The sequence below is a fragment of the Hyla sarda genome, chromosome 1 (genome assembly GCF_029499605.1).
Source record: "Hyla sarda isolate aHylSar1 chromosome 1, aHylSar1.hap1, whole genome shotgun sequence".
NCBI classification, from domain to species: Eukaryota; Metazoa; Chordata; class Amphibia; order Anura; family Hylidae; genus Hyla; species Hyla sarda.
In genome coordinates, this window is record NC_079189.1 from 461,365,118 (window position 1) to 461,388,591 (window position 23,474).

Consider the following 23,474-nt stretch of genomic DNA (forward strand, 5'->3'; position numbering starts at 1 on the left):
CGCACTTGGGAGCCGGGTGCAGAAGGGACTTCATCATCATCAGGAGAAGAGGGTTGCACGGTGCCCGTGAGGCAGCAGCTGAGTCAGTAATGTCGTAGCATGGTTGGCAGTCAGCATGGTGGCAGAAGTGGAAAGTGTGGAGCCAAACGTGCCCGGGGTAGACCACCTGCTTTGCGGAAGCCCGGTCTTCCCGGGAGGTAGTGGAACAGGGGTTCCTGGAGTCGGCGGCAGTAGCAGTCAATCAGTGCAGTAGCAGTCAATCGGTGGGAAAATAAGCTACACGGCAGTGTGGCACTTTTTAATCAGGATGGTGTTAACCTGGCCACATGCAAGATGTGTTGGCAGAAGGTGAAGCGTGGCAAGGGTCCCAATGTTGGCACCACTGCCCTTTGTCAACATATGCAGCATCACCATAAAGCAGCCTGTGAGAACCGTGGCTCCGAAGTGGTGGTCCAGCCTGCTGCATCACCCAGTGGGATGCCGCTCCCTGTTTCAGCCAGCCAAGGCTCCACCACCTCAGCCGAAGGGAGCTGTATGTCATACCCATCCTCTTTTGCTCCAGAATCTCCTGCTCCTCCTACTTCGAGTAAGTCATTCCGCCAGCAATCCATCGGCGAAGCCATGTCCAAGAGACTACATATGCGCCCACTCGCCCAACGGTGCAGAAGCTGAATGTGCTCCTGTCCAAGTTGCTGGTGCTGCAGTCCCTCCCTTTTCAAGTGGAGGACTCTGCGCCTTTCAGAGAACTGATGGCTTGTGTACAGCAGCACCGACGTGTGGAGCTCTAACTACGGTTAAGGGCAATACATGTACTTTATGGCCCACTGGGTGAATGTGGTTCCTGCACAGCCACAACAGCAACTTGGACAGGTCACGCCGCTTCCGCCTCCATGCTCTCAGGCTGTTGGTCCTGTGACAGTGTGCGACTTCGCCTCTTCAGCCTCCACTGCACAGACAAGTCTGTGCCCCTCCAGCATACCATGTGTGCAGGGCAAGGCGGTGTCACGCTGTTCTTCACATGGTCATTCATCAAGAAATCGAATCATGGCTTACTCCACGAAAATTGGAAATGGGAACCATGGTGACCAACAATGGGATGATCATCTTGTCTGCGCTGTAACAAGCAAGCCTGAGACATGCGCCCTGCATGGCATACAAAAGGACCTATGGATGGAGGGTAGAATTCTAACAGTTATTTACAATTGATCGCTGAGCGATCACTAGTACCCTAAATTTCCCATCCACTATTAAAATGCGCCCTGCATGGCACACATGTTCAGTCTGGTTGTCAAGTGGTTCCTGAAGTGTCCCCCCCCCCCCCCCCATCTGCAAAACATCCTAACAATGGGAAGGAATCTTTGCATGCACTTCAGCCACTCGTACACCGCAAAGCACACCCTCCTTGAGCTGCAGCGTCAGAACGGCATCCCCCAACATGGTCTGATTTGCAACGTTCCCACACGTTGGAATTCCACCCTCCATATGTTGGACCGACTATACGAACAGAGAAAAGCCATCACCGATTTCTTGATGATCCAAGCGGATAGGGGGACTGCCCTGTGTAACTTCAATGTCACCCAGTGGCAGCTCATACGTGACACCTGCCGTTTGCTCAGGCCCTTGGAGGAAGCCACATTATTAGTCACTTGCCAGGATTACGGGATGAACAACGTCGTTCCACTGCTTCATTTACTACAACACTTGTTGGAAATTATGGCTGGTCCGGGCACTGAAGACGTGGCGCCTACATCTCACGGCCACATGAGCCCTGTGGGGGGGGGGGGGGGTGAACCGGAGGAGTGGGAGGGGCACAGTGGAGCACAGTTTAGGTTTTGTGAAATGGGCAGTTTTTCTAGTCGTCTGACAGGAGAGGAGCAGCAGGAGGAGCTAGAGGGTTATGAGGAAGGCGAGACAGAGGACCCAGACACATTGTGGCAGTATGCAGTCGAGATGGAGGCAGGGAGTCCGTCAGAGTCACTTGCACAAATGGCACGATGCATGCTCGCTTGCGTCGTGATGGCCAAATTGTCACCATTTGGCAGCGGGATGACTTCTGGCTCTCCACCTTATTAGACCCTTGCTACCTGCACAAAATGGGGGCTGTCTTTTACACCCACTGAGAGGGAACACAAACTGACCTACTACGGAGACATCCTACGTAGTCAGTTGGCCGATGCCCATCTGCGCCATCATCCATCCTCTCACAGGTCTGACTCAGGGGGCCCTCTGCGCTCACCTTCCACTGCCATGGCTGCTGGGGAGGGGTGGGGTGGCAGGAGCAGTACCAGCTCCATCTGCAGCAGCCTGAGTCTACAGTCACTGATGAGTAGCTTTCTTCACGCGCATAGTGAATCAGGCATGGATCAGCCAGGATTTCCACCCACCAATGCCTGATGCATCAGAGTAGATTGACCATGGTGCTACACCAAGACTTCACAAATATCGATAGTGCTAAACATATTTAAGGTGCTGCTTCTCAGTTACAGACATTCCTCAGCATCAGACCACAAGGAAGTATTGAGAATATGCATTAGCTAAAACTTAATTTTTTCTTAAGATTAAAATATATGTACCCAAATTTTTTTTTAAATCAAACAAAAGGTGTACAAAAACAGAATGTACCACCTACACCATCAAGTATTGATGTGATGCAAAGACCTCTAAAAGGTGGAAGGGAACAATGTACTTTCCATTGTTACCGGTGGGGGTAAAAACTTCCCCTGTAAGGCCCTGCTCTGGCATTATTAATTCCCTTCTTGGCAAGTGTTACTCGTCTTAAAAAGTTCGTCCCCACACAGGAACCTCTCCCTATTTCCACCTAAAAACCCTGGGAAATGGCAGTGTTTGCAGATGGAAATAGGGAAAGTTTCCTGTTTAGGGCCTCCCTTTTAACACTTGCCAAGAAGGGAATTAATAATAGGGGAAGTTTTTACCCCCACCGGTTACAATGAACCATACGTTGTTCCCGTCCACCTTTTTTAGAGGTCTTTGCATCACATCAATACTTGGTGGTGTAGGTGGCACATGGTGTTTTTTGCACCCCTTTTACTTTTTGTTTGATTTAAAAAAATGTTGGTGTGTGTGTGTGTGTGTATATATAATATATTTTATCCTAAAAATATTAAAAGTTAAGTTTTATGTAATGCATATCCTCAATACTTGTGCACACTAACACTTTTACAAAAGATACTGTTTTCTTCTACCTACCTGCCTCAGCAGCAATTCTGATCATGCCACCTGCCTGATGCCACACATCTGATGCCAAGTTCTCCTTTTTTCACCCACCTTTGTCACCAGCTACTGGTATTGCCACCCGCCGTCCCACTATGTCACCGGGTCACTTACAGGACTCTTGATGCTGCTGATGCCACCTCCAGGCTGTCTCATTTTGCCACCATGTGTTCTCCTCATGCTGATGCCCACTCTAAGCTGTCGCATTCTGCCACCATATGTTCTCTTCATGCTGCTGCCACCTCCAGGCTGTCTCACTCAGCCACTATATGGTCTCCTCATGCTGCCGCCAACTCTGCTGTGTCATTCAGCCACTATATGGTCTCCTCATGCTGCCGCCAAATATAGGCTGTGTCATTCAGCCACTATAAAGTCTCCTCATGCTTCCACCACCTCTGGGCTGTGTCATTGTACCGCCATGTGGTCATCTCATGCTACTGGCAATTAAATTAACTTTTTAGGTTCATCTATTTGAAATCTTCAATTTAAATGTAAAAAAAAAATATCTTTAATCTCTTCAATTGTGAGGCCCTATGGTCTCCTCATGCTGCTTCCACCTCCAGGCTGTGTCATTTAGCCACTATATAGTCTCCTCATACTGATGCCACCTCCAGGCTCTGTCATTGTGCTGCTGTGCGACAGTGATTCTAATAGTGACGCCCCTGATCTGCATGTCATACTTAATAACAGTATTATTTCACTAACCCAGCACACACCCTATGTGTGTTACAGCAAGGCAAAGTGTTCTACACCCCTATTGAGGCTCTCTGTAGGCCAGAAATAGCCATTTTTAATACAGATTCGCCACAAATAAATTCAGACCGAACCTAAAATTCGCTTATCTCTTAGTATAGGTTTACATTAATCATACCGACTATTTTAGTGCAGTAATCCAGATTTATTTATTTATTTTTTGCAATGACAGCAGTAAATCTAATTAATATGTAATGGTAAACATATTTATGGTTGGATTGTCATGTCTGTGGCCAGCTGTGTTTTTTAGTGCTGAAAGCTATGTCGGTGTCCTGTGTGCCTGGTAACAGGTCATTGTCTTATCACTTTTTCCATTTGTAAACCTAATATTTAGCTGCTATTTTAATTAGAGATATGACCTTTAGTTGTTTATATTGCTGTGCGGGTAAAGCACAGTTTGCATCTGTCCCTATCATGTTGATACTTGTACAAGGAGTTCTCCTGAGATACACAAGTACATACCTGTTCTGATACAGTTGCAGCTTACAGAGGCCTCAGCTGTTTCTTTAAGAGTGATGGGAGGAATTATTCTATTTTTGGTCATTTTGGGCACGTTATATCCTGTTGTTAAATGGCACACTAGCAATAAAAAAGTGTGTGTGCACATACTAGACATAACACAAGGATAAGAGGAAATAGAATGTACAGATCAACATATGTAAATAAACCCATGGGACAACTTTTGTTACTGGTGATGGTGACAAAGGTTTTCCTATTTTACGTTGGCATACATTTTCAATAACTTTAGGCCAAACTTTAGCCTGAGGTGTATGGGCCCCTTTAGTGACCCATAAAAAAGTTGTATTGATCTAATCTTTGCATTTCTCAGGCATCTTTCTGCTGAAAACTATTATGTGTCTTTATTATGAATGAATAATAGACTTGCATATTTGTCTTTTTCTCGGTCGCCTTATTGGGGAACACAGAGACCATAGGTATTATGCTGCTGTCTGTTAGGAGGCTGACACTAGGCAAAAAAAGAAGTCTGCTCCTCCCAGCAGGATACACTAGCCCACTGGCACTGAGCTAATCAGTTTTAGCTTAGTGTCAGTAGCAGGCAGACACAGGTCTGGAGCTCTCTCCAGACCTGGTCTTTTCTGTTTTTATTATTTTCTAGCTAGGGATGTAAAGTTAAATGGGCACTGTCACCAACTTTATTTTTTGATATGTTGTAGTACTTATGTACTACAACATATCTCTAATATACTTTTATTATTTTTTTTTTTTCATTAAAAAGGTTTAATTTACACTTAAAAACCGGGCACTGAAAAAGGACTGATTTTGGAGTGGCAATCAGTCCTTTTTCAGTTATGCTGCACTCGCTCCCTGCCTGTCAATCAGACAGGCGGGAGCGAGCGCACTGGCTCCCCGGCCACTGGCTGGGAGGCCACTCCTCCCGCACATCGCCGTCGCTGTCCCTGCATGCCCGCTGCCGGACTCTTCAGTAACTGCAAGTGTAATGAGGGAACGGGGTATGCGGGGCGGGGGAGGAGGGAACGGGCTAGTGCCGTAGCGGGGGGGGGGGGGGGGACGAGCTAGCAAAAAATAAAAAAAATAGGGAGAAAACCTTAAAGGGTAGCTCCCACCATCCTTTTTGTTCTATTTCTAGGTTGGGTGACAGGAGCATGGCGCTACCACATGCGATGAAGGGGCACGGTGCATAGAATATGGGCCGTTAACCCCTTCTCTCCAATGACCAGCGCCTGGCGGAGTACCCTGGGTCCGGGTCCCCCACTTGCCCCTGCCTGCCTCGCTATGGCAGCTTGGTGTAATGCAGCCCGGTTTTTAGCTGGCCGAAGCTTTTGGGTAAGTATTGGAAGATGAGGTCTGCTGGTGAGCAGGTACTACATTCCTCCCTCCCTTCCTCCTCTACCTTCTAGGGGTCTATACACTGTGCCCAGCTCCTCGGCCGCCATTACTGGTGGCTACTCTGGGCAAGACCCCTCGTGGCCCCAGCGCCATACCTGTAGGGGTCAGTCCGGTGGCCTTTCCCTACCTCATCCAGCCAGACAATTTTCCCCCAGCTCCACTCAGCTATGGACATTTTTCCTTCAGCTCCCCTCCCCCAACATGGCTGCCACAATCCCTGTTGGCTAGTTGGCTGCCGGGTGTCTTAACACTCCGGTCTCTTCCCCCCCTCTTGTACCTATATTTTGGCCAGGCTTAGTGCCTGACTGCGTTTCATGGCCTTTCCATGCTGAACCTTCTATGGGAGCGGGTCTCCGGTCCGTGGCCGGGCAGTGCAGCAGTGGTGACGGGCCGGCCGCACCATTCATTCGGTCTCTGGCCTGGTCCATGGGGCGGCTGTTGGGGAGACATATTTTTGCATCATTCCTTCTCTTTTCCCAGCTGCCAATGCCCCGATTGTGCAGCGGAGACCCCCGTTCTGTCCCCGGCCTGGTTTCTGGGACGGCTGTTGGGGAGGCGCGGTGTCCAGCGCACTGCGATTCCCGGCGGCTCCATAAATTTAGCCCCCGGCTTCTTCCTTACTGTAGGCAGTCTTTGGTGGCACCTGGGGGCGTGTCTTCACCAGCGTGCCCTTTCTCTGAGGGCTGCGCGGTCTGCATATTAAAAAAGAAAAAGCTTCTCATGGGCACTCTGTGCCCTCCAGTGGCTGGGCTGAACATTGTAAGCACTGTTCTCTCTCCTGTGTTAGGCCCCCCTCTAGTGGCCACACATGGTTATTACAGTTGCATATTTTTTTCTATGGCCCTTCTCCTGTCGCTTAAGCGGTTTGGAGTTTCTCCCTCAGACCCCCTGTTCGGTTCTGTGGCCTGGGGTTGCCTGAGACTCACATTCCCCCCCCCCACACCGCCTTGAGGGCATTATAATCACCTCTCTGTCTTTCGTATAAGATTAGGTGTCTTATCTGTTCTTATCAGTTTAAGATCTGGGGACCATATGTTAAATAGATTTTTGAAAATGGGGGCTGATTCGAAGCTTGCTTCCGTCACCCTATGCATTGACCCGATATGGCAGTAACTTCGGGTACAGTGCATCTCCCACGACTCTTTACAATCTGTCAAAATGTTAGGTCCTTGGTCCACGTGCTTGCGGCACTTAACCTCCATACTGTACTATTTTGCCTACATAAGTGCGGTCTGCAGCCATGTGCTTTCCTGGCCCCTGTTTTCTGAGCGATGGTTTTGGGCCCTGGCCTGTCTTCCGTAGTGACCTGTTTAGTAATTTTCCTGGGGTATGGGAATTTGACAGTGGTCCAGACTTGGGGATAGTCATCGGAATGGCTCGCCATGCTGCCCTTTTCATTCCTTTGGGAATTCCAGGAAACCTGGCAGCACCTGTATGTTTCCTTCACCAGTGCCAGGTCTGCTGTGCCTGAAGTTCCGTTCTCCCCTCTACCTGTGCGAGGTACCTGAACGGGGTGACATGGCGTGGGCGACAGTCTCTGCAGCTTTCGTGGGCTAGTCCAGTGTAAACTGGTGAGCGTGTCATCTGCCACAACTGCAGTTCTGGCACTCCACTGTGAATCACACTTTTTTTTCCGCATACCAGGTTGTATGAGGGCCAATTTTTTGCGCCCTAATGTTTTTTGTATCGGTACCATTTTGGTATTGATCTGACTTTTTAATAGCTTTTAACTTATTTCTGGAATATTTTATAATATATTTTTATTATCTTTTATCTTTTAAACTTTTATTAAACATTTATTTTCACACTTTGTTAGTCCCTTAGGGGACTTTTAGGAGGAATCATTAGGTTCTTCATACAGATCAATAGAGTTCTATTGAACTCCATTGATCTATGTGCTCTGTGATCCGTTGATAGAGTCTGGCTGGACTAGGCTCTATCATGACAGAGCCACAGACACAGGGAAGCAGAGATAAGCCCTCCGGCTACATATCTATAGTGGATCGCCCCCCCCCCCCCCAATAGCCCACCAGGGAGCACTCACATGTCCCTTTAGACGCCTCTGTCAGCTTTGACAGTGGCGATCAAAGGGTTAATAGCCAGCCGCAGCGATCGGGATCGCGGCATGCTGGCTATTAGCGGCGGCCTTCAGCTGGGGGCTCCCGAATACGGAACGGGCTGGAGTCGGGAGCCCACTCCATACTCCCCTGTGAGCACCAAATTCCACATCGCTGCTCCTCGTGGCTCTTCTGTGTGGGCTGTTCTGCATCAGTCTCTGCCAGTTCATCCTCTTTTGATGGGAGTGTCAGTTGTTCTGTGACTGGACCACAGTCTTGTGGGCATCCTCCTGCACCCAGATCATGTCTTCTGTTCCTTGTCCCTTTTTGTCCCCCTCTCTGTGCCTTGCCTTTTGGGCTGTGTCTCCTTGGGGTCATCCAGTCCGTTCTATAGAAGTATCTGAGTTGGCACTCGTATCTGTAGCGTGGTGCTCGCGGACCAATAGGCATCGGAAATAGGTAACAAAATCTTGGCACTCACAAATATTGCTCAAACACCTCGGGTGTTTTATTCACACATAAGGTAAAGGTGTAGCAACTCGCAGGATGCGTTTCAGCCAGCAGGTGGCCTTCATCAACTGATCTATCTGAATAACAGGAACAGGTATACTTATACAGAGGAAGCCATCCACTTTAGGGTTATGACAGGGGAAAACGTCTGTCATGGACCAGAAGGTATGTGCATCTTACAGTGTTAATCAGCGAGCCAGCAAATAAATACCAAAAGGTGGGGAAAAAGACCAACAGGACATAAAATAAAATATATACAATGTAAGGGCTGAGCATCAAAAAATGTCATAGTATATGACCTGTACTGAGGCTATATAGAGATTCATGAGGAATCATTCTGACCGTGCTCTAAGCTTGTAGAGGAAGGTGAACAAAGTATCAGCGGTGTCTCTAAAAAGGAAAATAGAGAGAGAATTAAAAACATGATGATCAATAAATATGTTCACAAAATCTGGTTCAATTCATAATCTCTGTTGAGACCGCTGGGTTCTAAGGTTTTTAAACCATTAATCCACAATGCTGCTTTTTTTAAGTAATAATTTCTTGATGTTACCTCCCCTACGTGGTTTCTGTACATGATCAATGACTCGAAATCTTAATTGGGCGATGTTGTGGCCCATTTTGTCAAAGTGATACGGAATGGGAAAAAGTAAATTTGTTACAGCGGATTGTGGATTATGTCTATTGATGCGTTCTCCTACCCGCTGGGTGGTCTCACCCACGTATAGGACACCGCATGGACATTTGATGGAATAAATGACATTCTTTGAGTCACATGTGTAAAAGGATTTTATCCTAATATTTTCTCTATGGGGATGTTTTACTGTGTCACCCTTAATTATGTGACTACATTGTGCACAGTGAAGGCATGGGTATGTGCCGTTTCTTCTACTCTGTAGAAAAGTCTGACGGGAGGTGGTTTGTGTGGAGCCTATGTCAGCTCTAACTAATTTATCATGTAAATTGGGGGCTCTTTTATTACAGATAAGTGGGGGATTTTGGAATTCAGTATTATTGGGGAAAGATCTATTGAGTAGGTACCAATATTTCTTGGACACATTCTGTCTACTTTATAGGAGAGGGGCTGATAGTTCCTAACAAATGGGATGTGTGGTGTATTGGCAGGAGTCCTAGTAGAGGGGGTTCTTGCATCTTCTAGAACCGTTTCTGGGTATCCCCTATCGCGGAATTTATCCTCCAGTTCCCTCAATCTCGTCTCTCTAAGATTGGGATTACTCACAATCCTTTCCACTCTCTGACGTTGTGGTCAAGGGGGCAACATTTTTACAGCGGTCTCCTATGTGTGGGTGAGACCACCCAGTTGGTAGGAGAACGCATCAATAGACATAAATCCACAATCTGCTGTAAGAATTTACTTTTCCCCATTCCGTATCACTTTGACAAAATGGGCCACAACATCGCCCAATTAAGATTTCAAGTCATTGATCATGTACAGAAACCACGTAGGGGAGGTAACATCAAGAAATTACTACTAAAAAAGAAGCATTTTGGATTAATTGTTTAAAAACCTTAGAACCCAGGTGTCTCAACAGATTATGAATTGTACCAGATTTTGTGAACATATTTATTGATTATCATGTTTTTAATTCTCTCTCTATTTTCCTTTTTAGAGACACCGTTGATACTTTGTTCACCTTCCTCTACAAGCTTAGAGCACGGTCAGAATGATTACTCATGAAAATATAGCCTCAGTACAGGTCGTTTACTAGGACATATATTTTTTGATGCTCAGCCCTTACACTGTATATATTTTATTTTATGTCCTGTTGGTCTTTTTCCCCACCTTTTGGTATTTTTGTTGGCTCGCTGATTAACACTGTAAGATGCACATACCTTCCGGTCCGTGACAGATGTTTTCACCTGTCATAACCCGGAAGTGGATGGCTCCCTCTGTATAAGTATACCTGTTCCTGTTATTCAGGTAGATCAGTTGATGATGGCCACCTGCTGGCCGAAACGTGTCCTGCGAGTTGCGACACCTTTTACCTTATGTGTGAATAAAACGCCTGATTAAGTAATATCCAGTCTGTTCTGACCACTGGGATCAAATGCTTGTTCAGCCTTTTCTAGCCTCTCGTCCCTTGTATCTGAGGGTGCTTGGGCTGCGCAGTAATCTCTGTGCTAGCGTTGTCTGTTGCTCTGCCCGCCGTTCCCTCATAGGGTATGCCACTTCTTTCATGGTGGTCCCAGACTTGTTCAGGACTCTCTCCCTTGCTGTTCTGCTTGTGCATGACTTCTCTGCGTTGTGCTATCTACCAGGTGGTGGTTTCACGTCTCGGTCTCCAAGGTGGTTTCCCTATTCTTTTTTTCGGCCTAGGGGGCTCTTCACCTGGGGCGTTTCGCTCAGGCTTGGGTTTGCTTAGCCACTTCTGGTGTGGGACCCCGCGGTCCCTCAACTTATTCCCGGATCTGGGAACCTCTTGTTCTCGTGATGACTACTCCAGGGTTTTCTGACAGTTCTAACCTCCTCACCGGCCTGTTTGTCTCTCATTGTCTCCCTCCAGGGGTGAACGGACCTTGTGGATGAGGGCCCTTCTGTCCTCTTGGTTACCTCTGTCTGGCAAGTCGCACCTAGATGGGCATTGTCCTCCCATCTCCCTCAATTTTCCTCGCCCTTCCAGGCAATACTGTGTGCTCTTTGAGTTTCCTCTACCACCCGGTCCCTTGGCAGCGTGGCCTTGGGACTGTGGTTTGGTGTCTGGGCCTCTCGGTCCGAGCGGTCAGCAATGTGCTCCTGCCCTAGTCGTCTTCTGGGCCGGATTGCTCAGCGTTCGGGCCTGGACATGGATCTTGTTTGTCTCTTTCTTCTCCTTTTTTGGTGGCTTCTAGTTCCACCTTCTAAAGGTCTTTCCCTCTGCTGGGTGTGTTCAGCTGCCGCCGCCTTGTCATTCTCTCTCCCCTGCCTCGGGGGTCCTGCACCTTCTCTTCGGAGGTGGTGTTCGCTCTCCTGCCAGGGGAGTGTCTGGCCGGCAGGCCTCCGAGACGACTGTTTTTTTTTTTTTTTGTCCCATTTGGTTAGAGGTTGCACCTCCGTCCTTGCTTGGTTCCTTAATTTTCTGGTCCTAACTCTCCCCTCATTTTTTTGTGAGGGTTTCCAGGTGGTGGGTTGCTGGTTTCCTCTGGGCCTCTTCCACATTCCTGTGCGAATGGGTATAGTTCAGTCTCTGGACTGCCCTTCCCTTCTCTGGCAGTTGTTTTTCCCACCCCAGGGACTGCTTTGGGACATCACATGGTCTGTGTGTTACCCAATAAGGCGACCTAGAAAAGGAGATTTTTTTTTTTTTTTTTCTCGTAGCCTTCATTGGGGAACACAGCACCCACCCATTTATGGTTCCTGGTCAGGTTGTTTGTTGCCTGTTGTTGCTTTTGATGTTCTTCAGGCATATCTCCTCTGTTGTTTGGCTTCTCCTACTACTTTGTGACACAACTCATTAGCTCAGTGCCAGTGGGCGGGTATATCCTGCTGGGAGGAGCAGACTTCTTTTTCTGCCTAGTGTCAGCCTCCTAGTAGACAGCAGCATAATACCCATGGTCTCTGTGTTCCCCAATGAAAGCTACGAGAGAGATTTTACGGTGAGTACAAACAAATCACCTTATGTATACCAGTTTATTTAATCATATGTATTTTATCAACTTTTATTTTAACTTCTGTATTTTTATTTTTTCCATTTAAGACATAAGCAATCAGCAAGCCTTGGAGAATCGGACCTCATCCAACAAATAGATAGCACCATAAAAGAGAGACACAATGTGTTTTTTGACATGGAGGCCTATTTGCCAAAGAAAAATGGGTAAGTTTGTAACAGTGAACAATGGGATTTCCATGATTACTTGGGTCATCACACTGTTATGGCCTATTTATAAGAAGGGGTTCAGGAACCTTATACTGCCATACTGTCTTTATTGGAGTATTTTGAATTCATAGTACATATTATGTTAAGGAATCATATCAGAATCAGAAATTCCCTAATACAATACTGAGAACAGCCAAAGGCTGTCTGGGCATTCTGGGAGCTGTAGGTTTGCAACAGTTGGAGTCACCATGGTTGGGAATCACTGGTTTAGATTGACAATAGATTAGTCTTATCAAGTGTAAAAATGCAGCTTTCATAAAGATGTAAATACAAAGTGGTTCTGAACTTATTATCTCTTGCACCCACCATCTCTGAAAGTCCCTTTTTGGAGCAGCTTTTATTTAGTTCCAACAAAAACGACAGAGTTTGTTCTTCAAATGTGCTTAGGAAGACACAACTTCATTGCAGTATAAAGTGTCTCATACTGTCTTACTCCAGGTCAAATATGTTGAATAAGAATAATAATAATAATTTTTTTTTTTTTTGGACCAGTCTATGGACAATGGTTGGTTGGTAGTTTTTCAAAGTACCATTTACCTGGACTATTGTCTGGAGTAAATAGCCATATGAACACTTGCTCGATCATTTGTGCGACTGTTCATTTCTATTATGCTGTTTAGACAGGTGTGCTGCCAACAAACTATGATATTTAGTGCCACACAAAAGATGCAGGTAGCCAATGATCAAATCACTTGTGTGATATGAATGAAGGGGGTCGTATGATGTCACGAGGGGGCGTGGTGTGACATCACGTGTGACATCACGTCTCCAGTCCTGGAAACAGAGGTTTCCGAAACTGGAGACTCAGCCCCTCATAGAATGCGGGTGCTGCATGGAGATCGCGGGGGGTCCCTACGGCGGGCTCCTGGTGATCAGACATCTTATCCACTGTCCTTTTGATAGGGGATAAGATGTATTTGGCTGGAATACCCCTTTAAATATAAAGAATGAGGGTCTGTACTTAATTCCTGCAAAACCCTTGGATGGATGCCATCTTGGCCCGGCGATTTGTGTTTTTATGATACTTAGGCGCACCACACTTCTTGTTGGGTTAAACAGGTGAGATTTGCTGGAGAATTTACTTTGTCCCTTCCCCTGTAATATGACAATGGATTTTCCTGTGTAAATACAGTAGAAAAGAAGGCAGTTAGTAGATTGTCCTTTTCCCATTACACACAAATTATTTCTTAACAGGCCAACATTTTCCGTTTTAAAGAGGTGCTCCGGTGGAATTTTTTATTTTTTTTTGCAAATCAACTGGTGCCAGAAAGTTAAACAGATTTGTAAATAACTTCTATGAAAAAAATCTTAATCCTTCCAGTACTTATCAGCTGCTGTATGCTACAGATGAAGTTTAGTTATTTTCTGCCTGACCACAGTGCTCTCTGCTGACACGTCTGTCCATGTCAGGAACTGTCCAGAGCAGGATAGGTTTGCTATGGGGATTTGCTTCTACTCTGGACAGTTCCTGGCGTGGACAGAGGTGTCAGCAGAGAGCACTGTGGTCAGACAGAAAAGAAATTAAAAAAGTAAAGAACTTCTTCTGGAGCATAGATCAGCTGATAAGTACTGGAATGATTAAGATTTTTTTTTTAAAGAAGTAATTTACAAATCGGTTTAACTTTCTGGCACCAGTTGATTAAAAAAATAAAATAGTTTTCCACCGGAGTACCCCTTTAAGTTTATTATTTATGTATGTGAATAATATTTTGGGGGCCTTTTTTTAGTTTCTATAGCAATCGTTATCTCTGTTGCACTTTTTGGTAGTTTTCTTTTTCAGACTTTTATTCTTTTTTTTTTTTTTCAACATTTCCCCACTACCTTCTTGTTTTAGTAGTCTTCACTCTTTCCTCTTATAATTTATCACATCCCTGTTTTTGGTTAGCCAAATTGGTTTTCTTTTTCTAGCCCGTTTATTCCATCAGGGTATATGTCGTTTCCAAGATCTATTCAGGATGCTCTTAAAAATGTCCCATTTAGCTTGTGTACTTTTATTAGGGGGCATTCACACCACGTTTTGTACATACGGGTGCCGGATCCGGCAGGGGAGGGGCAAACCGGCCGCTCCCGTACCCCAGCCGGATCAGCCCGTGACTCCGTTTACTTTAATGATCTGACCGGAGTCAAACGGTGACTCCGGTCGGCTCAGTTTTGACCCGTATGCGCTTTCCTGACCGGACCTAAAACCGCATATGGGTGAAAACTGAGCCGACCTGAGTCACCGTTTGACTCCGGTTGGATCATTAAGGTGAATGGAGTAACGGGCTGATCCGGCTGGGGTACGGGGGCGCCCGGTTTGCCCCTCCCCCTGCTGGATCCGGCACCCGTATGTACAAAACGTGGTGTGAATGCACCCTTACTGAATTATTTGAAAATATGCATTTCCCCTGTGTGTCCAGACTTTGAGTAACCCAGTATATCTGCATTATGAGAGAACTATAGATGGCATTGATAAATATAAAAAGAAACTCTGAACAATTATGGCCACTATACTGATATAAGCATGAATATTCATGGGCAATGTAATACTTCTCCGAAAGCATAGAAGCCAAAAATATTTTGAATACAATCAACAGTCCATAACCTCATCTTAAATGATAGCCTTATACTATACCTATTCCTTGCATGCCTTAATTCCTGCACTGTACTTGCAGCTACCACTTCTGCTATAAAATGCATCCACTAGTCTTTTTGTAAAGCATTCTGTTTTTCAATATTAATTTAGGAATAGAGCCCAATGGCTTATTTAAATAGAAATTATTTAAATACATTTGTATTATGGTTGCTTGTGGTTGCTGTATATTTATCAGTAGAAAGTCTTATGGATGCTAAATATACAGCTACAAAACAGCTGTCAAATACTTGGATAAGTAACCTTTAACAATATTGTATCACCAGCTGACCATAACCAGTGCAAGAGGTGCCTAAAATATACCTTTTATTATGAGTATGACAAAGCAAATAGTGTGCATCAAGTGCTCGCATGCTGGTTTATATTAAAAAAAAAATATATATAAAAATAAAAAAAGCTGTTAAAGGATAAATATATCAGACTAAGAGGGTGCTGGGCTGGATGTCAACCGGCCTCTTCACCACTGCAGGAGTGCGGTACACCGGTTAATCTTTTCTGAAGTCTCAGAACCGGACACCAGCTGGAGGTTTATGAGGCAGACCCCCCGCTGGCTGAGGACTTCATGAGATAGACCCATATGGTTTAATCTATTTTTATTTATATATCTGATTAAGAGCTTACCTGACAGTATTGCATAAACCAAGTGATATACTATAACTGTCATATGTATGTCTGCTGTAGGTGTTAACGGACCCTGGAAGTCTCTTAGTAACACCTACTGTTCTAAATACTCCCCTGATATCGCTGAATGAGGCGATAGAAACGCGTTGGGTGAACCAGTCACCAGAGATGGATGACTGAGAGAATGATTACTGCAGAACGACCTTATTGATAAGGTCGTTCAAACAGATCCTGGATGTGCTTTAGTGAAACTAATATAGCACTCCTGGTCTGATATATTTATCCTTAACAACGCAGGACGTAAATGTACGTCCTGGTGAGGTGGTACTTAACGCACCAGGACGTACATTTACGTCCTAAGCATAACCGCGAGCATCAGAGCGATGCCCGGATCATGCGAGGCAGGTCCCGGCTGCTGATCGCAGCCAGGGACCCGCCCCGTAATGGCAGACATCCGCGATCCCGCGGATGTCCGCCATTAACCCCTCAGATGCCGTGATCAATACAGATCACGGCATCTGCAGCATCGCGGTCACTAAAATGGATGATCTGATCGCCGGCAGTGCTGCCACCTTGCTCAGCTGCCTTCCCGGCGACTTCTGCTCTGATCTGCCTTCCCGCAGACCAGAGCAGAAGATGACCGATAATGCTGATCAGTGCTATGTCCTATACATAGCACTGAACAGTATTAGCAATCGAATGATTGCTATAAATAGTCCCCTATGGGGATTATTAAAGTGTAAAAATAAAAGTAAAATTTTTTTTTTTTTAAAACCCTCCCCCAATGAAAACCTAAATTGTCCCATTTTCCCTATTTCACCCCCAAAAAGTGTAAATTTTTTTTTAATATACGGTACATATTTGGTATCGCCACGTGCGTAAATATCTGAACTATTAAAATTTAAATGTTAATGATACCATATGGTGAACGGCGTGAACGTAAAAATAAAAAAAAGTCCAAACTAGATGCTTTTTTATAACATTTTATTCCCCCAAAAATTTAAAAAAAATGGATTAAAAGTTTTATATAAGCAAATATGGTATCAATAAAAAGTACAGATCATAGGGGGATTTTAAACGTACTAATTTGTTTAAAAAGTTTGCTATTTTTTTTTTTTAAGCGCAACAATAATAGAAAAGTATGTTATCATGGGTATCATTTTAATCGTATTGACCCAAAAAATAAAGAACACACAGTTTTTACCGTAAATCGAACAGCGTGAAAACAAAACCTTCCAAAATTAGCAAAATTGCGTTTTTCTTTTTAATTTCACCACACAAATAGTATTTTTTTGGTTGTGCCATACATTTTATGGTAAAGTGAGTGATGGCATTACCACGCACAACTGGTCATGCAAACAAAAAACAAGCCCTCATACTAGTCTGTGGCCGAAAATATAAGAGTTATGTTTTTTGAAGGCGAGGAGGAAAAAACGAAAACTTAAAAATGTAATTGTCTGCGTCCTTAAGGCCCAAATGGGCTACGTCCTTAAAGGGTTAAACAGCTTTTTTTTTTTTCTTCTTTTCTTTAGATGTAATTTTTTTTTTATTAATAATATTATTATTATTATTAATGTATAATACCAGAATGCGAGCACTTGATACACACTGTTTGCTTTGTCATCTTAATAATTAATAATAAAAGGTATATTTTGGGCACCTCTTGCACTGGTTATTATGGTCAGAGCATGATACAATATTGTTTTCAGGCCAAGAGGGAATAATTACCGGTCGTGTACAGGACCCTACTAGTTTTTGTACTTATTTATAAGTAACCTTTTTTTTTTTTTTTGCAGCATTACTGCATTATGGAAGACTGACAAATCCTAACGGTAAATGAGGGATTTAACTGGTGTACTTTGTCTTCTCTTTCAGTTTATATCTAAACCTCGTACTTGGAAATGTGAATGTCACACTACTTAGTAATCAAGCAAAGTAAGTATACATTTACATCTTAGCGCAGCATACATGTATGTGTATGCTCACCTATTCAATATCATTTCCATTGCTAAACTGTAACCCTAAAAACCATGCAGAGTAAAAGTTGCTGAGTTGCCCATATCAACCAATCAGATTGCTTCTTTCATTTCTGAAAAGGCCTCTGTAAAGTGAAAGAAGTGATCTGGGCAACTCAGCAACTTTTCCTCTGGACAGGTTTTGATAATGTCTCCAGGTGCAGAAGCTGATAGATTTGGTGACATCAATAATGACATCACATGGATTCCTTGTGCAGATGGGGCCTTGGAGCTGTGTTTCCCAACCAGGGTGCCTCCAGCTGTTGCGAAACTACAAGCCATTGGCTGTCCGGGCATGCTGGGAGTTGTCATTTTGCAACAGCTGGAAGCACCCTGGTTGGGAAACACTGCCTTGTAGGGATGCAGGCAAAGCAATTTGTGTCCTCTCTGCACGTCTGTGTACACAGGTCACTGATAGCAGTGAAGTAATAGGCTGTTACCACTTAAAGGGGTATTTCAGGCAAAAACTCTTTTATATATATCAGCTGGATATGGAAAGTTAAACAGATTTGTAAATTACTTCTATTGTAAATTACTTCTATTACTTCCAATAGTTATTAGCTTCTGAAGTTTTCTGTCTAACTGCTCAATGATGTCACGTTCCGGGAGCTGTGCATGATGGGAGAATATCCCCACAGGAACTGCACAGCTCCCGGGACGTGAGTCATCAGAAAGCAGTTAGACAGAAAACAACAACTCAACTTCAGAAGCTAATAACTATTGGAAGGTTTAAGATTTTTTAATAGAAGTAATTTACAAATCTGTTTAACTTTCCAGTTGATATATAAAAACAAAGTTTTGGCCTGGAATACCCCTTTAATGTCACCACTGTGGCTTATGAGGTAGCATTTCAGGTTACACAGGCCAAAAATGAGATCCTACCTGCAAAACTGTCAGCCCTTAACCAATTTATTTGAGTACAGTGATGGCTTGTGGGAAGACTGCATATCGGTGTAATTTTTACTGCATGGTTTGTACCGGTAAATCACATTGAATTCATGTTTTTCACCTTTACAAGCTGCTCCACTGTATCGCAGAACCACAAAAAGTCAGTGTGAAAGTGTTCTTTTCTTCTTTCTCCAGTGACTCCACTACCTGGAATCATAAGGGTATATACACACACGCACAGGATCCACAGCATATTAAAAGTTGTAAAATCTGTAGTTGCGGATTTGAAGTTGTAAAATCCACAGTTGGGGTTGCGCTACTGCAGATTTTACAAGGAAATTCTGTATTTTTGATTGCCTTCCGGTGTGTGTGTAAATACACCCAACAGGTTTATGCACTCTGTGCTGTTGAGTAAAGAATTATGGAGACGGGATGATAGTGATTTTCCCTTAATCAGATAAGTGAGCCCATAGCTGATGCAATAAGGTTGCTTTCACATGTACTGTTTTTTTCTCATTCTGATCACTGCAGCCAGCAATTGTTTGCTTTTTGACTTGTTGTTGTGTGTATGACACCTCACAGCAGAAAGGATATAAACCATATACAGTAGGGGTTCTTTATCCTTACAAATGATTAAACTCCCCCCCCCCCCCCCCCCCCCCCCCCCATTTATCATTAAATATATAGCTGGATTGTTTATCATTTCAAAGCAATTACTGGCTAGATAAAGGACTTTAACAAACAATAAAACCTCATAAAAAAGATTAAAAGCAGAAACAAGTATAATCTTATGTCGTAACCTTTTAAGAAAAGAAAAAAAGGCTGAGATCTACAAGCAATCCATACTCCTAGCTTAAGGGCATTTTCACACAGTCAGAGGAATCTGCAGCAGAAATCCAAGGTACACCTGCAGATTTTCATTTTACATACTGCAGATTTTGCTGATGTTTGAGACATAGATCAACAATGGTAGTAATCGATAGGCTGGCTGCTTGGCCTGTAATCCACACACAAGCATGGCATTAAGTGACAAGTTATTTATTTTATTCACACACAGATTTAAAAATCCATGTTGGAAAAATCCATGCCATATAAACCACAGCATTGGCCCCCATTGGATAGAACAGTGGATTTAGCAATTTAATCCAGAATTAAACTACAATTTGTTTCGAAAGGACCTCATCTGTAGAATAAAAATCATGTCATTCCCCCCCCCCCCTCTACAACCATGTTTATTTGAAAAACGCACAGCATACATATATCAAGAAAAAAAAGTGCAAGAAAGACTACAGATTACAAGAAATCAAACAAAACAAGAATAACATCTGAATGTATTCTTAACACACAACTACCTCACCCCCCTTTACCCTGGCGATAGTACATAGCCAGCTCAAGCATCAAATTTCGTCAGCAATATAAGGGTGTTGCCAAGATATATATAAAAAGGGAAGGAGAAGAGAAGCACCGTGCAACAGGATTCAAGATCCGTATGGGTGCTCGCTTCAGGAGCAGGCCTACTCCCAATGTGATAGACCAAAAATGAAGTAGAAGTGGCACTCCAATGTAGAACATCAAAGTGGTTTATTCACTCATCTGTGTATAGCGATGTTTCGGCTTATCAATAAAGCCTTTCTCAAGCTTGAGAAAGGCTTTATTGATAAGCCGAAACGTCGCTATACACAGATGAGTGAATAAACCACGTTGATGTTCTACATTGAAGTGCCGCTTCTACTTCATTTTTGGACTATAAAATGTAGATGCCCTATGGAAAACCACTGAGGCCATCTATTTATAAGGCAGCAAGCTTTTTAGCTTAAAGGGGTACTCCGCCCTAGACATCTTATCCCCTATCCAAGGATAGGGGATAAGATGTCTGATCGCAGGGGTCCTGCTGATGGGGACCCCTGCGATATCGCCTGCAGCCCCCTGAGTCATCAGCTCTCCGGAGCGAAGTTTGCTCCTTGACTGATGACAGGGGCCGGCGATTTGTGACGCCATGGCTCCACCCCTCATGTTGTCACACCCCGCCCCCTTAATGCAAGTCTATGGAAGGGGGCGTGGTAACGGTCACGCCACCTCCCATAGACTTGCATTAAGGGGGGGCGGGGTGTGACGTCATGAGGGTCCAGAGCCATGACGTCACAAACCGCCGGTCCTGTATCGTGAGTAATCCGTCACGGAGCAAACCTAGCTCAGGAGAGCTGATGACTCTGGGGGGGCTGCAGGAGAGATTGCGGGGGTCCCTAGCAGCAGGACCCCTGCGATCAGACATCTTATCCCCTATCCTTGGATAGGGGATAAGATGTCTAGGGGCGGAGTACCCCTTTAACAGTGGCCTTCAGTAAATCATGCAGGTAGTTGTATCATGAGAAAAGTAATGGCGGTAGTCTTCCACTTAATCAGCAATCCTGCAGTCTCTCTAGGCCGGTGTGGACTAGGGCAAGGCATACCAGAAACCTTACCAAAGTCCTCCAGCACTTTCATAAAAGATGGGATGGCTTCCGTGGGGTTGGCCATCACCAGCAGCTGATGTACAGGTTTTGATAAATCTCCCCATCATCTTAACGTCATCGTTATCCATTGCGAATGACCAACCTCAATGCCCTATAACGTGGTCAACTGATATACAACAATGGCAACAAGGTGTAGGCCCCTATGTTATTGCAAAGGGTTCCGATTGGATTCAATTCAACCATATTGTGAACAAATCATGTTTCTTATGTATTGTGAGAATTAGCTCTCCAAATGTGGATTTATTTCAAGTGCTATTGAATAACAGTGTTACATTAAAATATTTCTATTTTTTTTTTTTTACTTTTTGTTTACAGGTTTGCTTACAAGGATGAATATGAAAAATTCAAGCTTTACTTGACCATTATTTTGTTACTTGGAGCCATAGCTTGTAGATTTGTGCTTCATTACAGGTAAGATCTTTTTTTTGGGTATGCAAATGTTCAACTAAAACACTCAGCATTGCTGTTTTCCAAGGCAATCTGCATGCAGATTCAGTTCTGCTTACACTCCAAAATACATACAGAGGTTAGATTGTGAGCCCCTTTGGAGACAAAGGCCAATGTGAAAACTCTGTACAGCATTGTGGAAAGTGTCAGCGCTATATAAATTAATTAAATGCAAAGAAAAATATCTTTGCAGCTAAACAATAGAATAGATCAGGAGTATTTACCTACATATGTCACAGAACATGAATACAATGGTATATGTAGCCAATAGGGTCTCATAGTAAATATACTATTAAAAAAAAAGACCCTTCAAGGCTCACAACATAAACATTTCATAAAAACAAATGTAATAAAATAAATCTTTTGCAATGAGTATATGTCCACAATTGTTTATAACAAACAAACAAATCTATTAAATACAGCCACAAGAGGATAAACCACTGAGGATAAATAGCTAGTAATAAAATACAAACCTTTAAAAAGACAGCCAGAAATAAAATTAGTCCAATATAAACTTTCACGTACCGGACTTCAAAAGTGAACAACACTATTAGCCCTAACAAAGACTAGGGCGAAACTTTGTATTTCTCCAGCAGCAAAGTAAACAGAGCAAATTGCTTGAAGTGAAGTTATCAGGCATAGATGTTACCCTGTCAGTCAATAGTTCGGGCATCAGACACTGTTCCAAGAGTGTGAACACTCCAACTCACCTCAGGCATTCTGTGGCCTCACAGTGAATGGTGTACCTCTTCAGTATGGCGTATTCAGCCTTTCAGTTTGCACACTCAGAGTCAGTTCAGCAGGAGCTGCTGTGACCTGTGGTCCTCCTGTTTGTGCACAGCTCCTGTTGCAAACTTCAAGCCACAGTGATGATGATTAAGCCCTCCGGTGCTTGTCAGAGGCTAATGCACTTAGATTCAAAATCACCTTTGGAACAAATTTGCCCGTACTTATGGCAGAAGTATTTTGGTAAATAAACCCATAAATTAGGGAAAGAACTCAACACCTTTTGGGGTTCCACTTAACACCTTTTTACACATTTATAGTTTGTGCATAAATCCTTGGCTTTTTATAATTTAAAAAAAATTTAAATAATGTGCTGAACTGGATTTTTCAGAGCAGCTGGCCACATACCTATATAAACTTTGGTATGGCGTCTATGTGAACATCAGTTCAGTTACGTTTTTTTTTTTTTTTTTTTTTCATTCAGAATTATCTAATCAGTAAAATGGACAAATAAAAATAACTAAAATTTTAATACTTGCTCACACAACTTTATTTATTCAAGGACAATACGTGGTGACCTTATAAAAGACAAATAATTCTATATCTGAGTATATCCAGAGTGTTATAACTGGATTTGACATACATTAGCTGTCAGCGCATGTCACGATGGTCCATAATAAAGTCCCCTTCATTCAGTACAAAAAATTGGAGGGGGGGGGGGGGGAAATCCTCTTACAGAAATGTCCTGTTCTGAATCTGATCATCTTTGAACTAGGTACCCTCTTACCCAAGGGCTTGACAGCGAATTTAGTCAGTCAAATAGGTTTCTTCTAGGACCATGTATTGTCCTTGAATAAATAAGGTTTTGTAAGCAAGTATTTGGAAAATTAAAAATAATTTTATTTGTCCAGAGTGATGAAAAAAAACTAAAAATAGTCAGTTGTCATTTGTATATGACGTTCTACACAAATATATACTATTGTTTTGTAATGCTATATAAAAATGTTGATTTGGACTGTGGAGAATATGGAGAATACTGAAACAAAATTTTTTATGAGATTTATTGCAGGAGATCAATGTGGGTATGTGTTTAGATATAATCTATCTGAACTAATGTTCAGAGGCCATACCACAGTTTATATAGGTACAGTGCTTTGCAAAAGTATTCACCCCCCTTTACTTTTTTTGTATTTTGGTGCCTCTCAATCTGGAATTAACATGGATTGTTTGAGGAGATTTTCGATTGGATTGAGATCTGGGCTTTGACTAGGCCATTCCAGCACATGTACATGTTTCCCCTTAAACCACTCAAGTGTTGCTTTAGCAGTGTGTTTTGG

The 23,474-nt window shown here is 43.6% G+C and overlaps 1 protein-coding gene and 1 pseudogene across 2 annotated transcripts in view; both read left to right on the plus strand.

The window, feature by feature from the left end:
* The window catches only part of TMEM120B (transmembrane protein 120B), a 65,855-nt gene that overhangs the window by 13,879 nt on the left and 28,502 nt on the right, over positions 1-23,474 (plus strand). For both annotated transcript variants that reach the window (XM_056534864.1, XM_056534873.1), the window contains exons 3-5: positions 12,116-12,232; positions 17,424-17,483; positions 21,280-21,375. In XM_056534864.1, coding sequence (XP_056390839.1) covers positions 12,116-12,232; positions 17,424-17,483; positions 21,280-21,375 — 273 coding nt within the window. The remainder of the gene's footprint in view (positions 1-12,115; positions 12,233-17,423; positions 17,484-21,279; positions 21,376-23,474) is intronic.
* LOC130337569 (U2 spliceosomal RNA) lies at positions 6,815-6,988 on the plus strand (annotated as a pseudogene).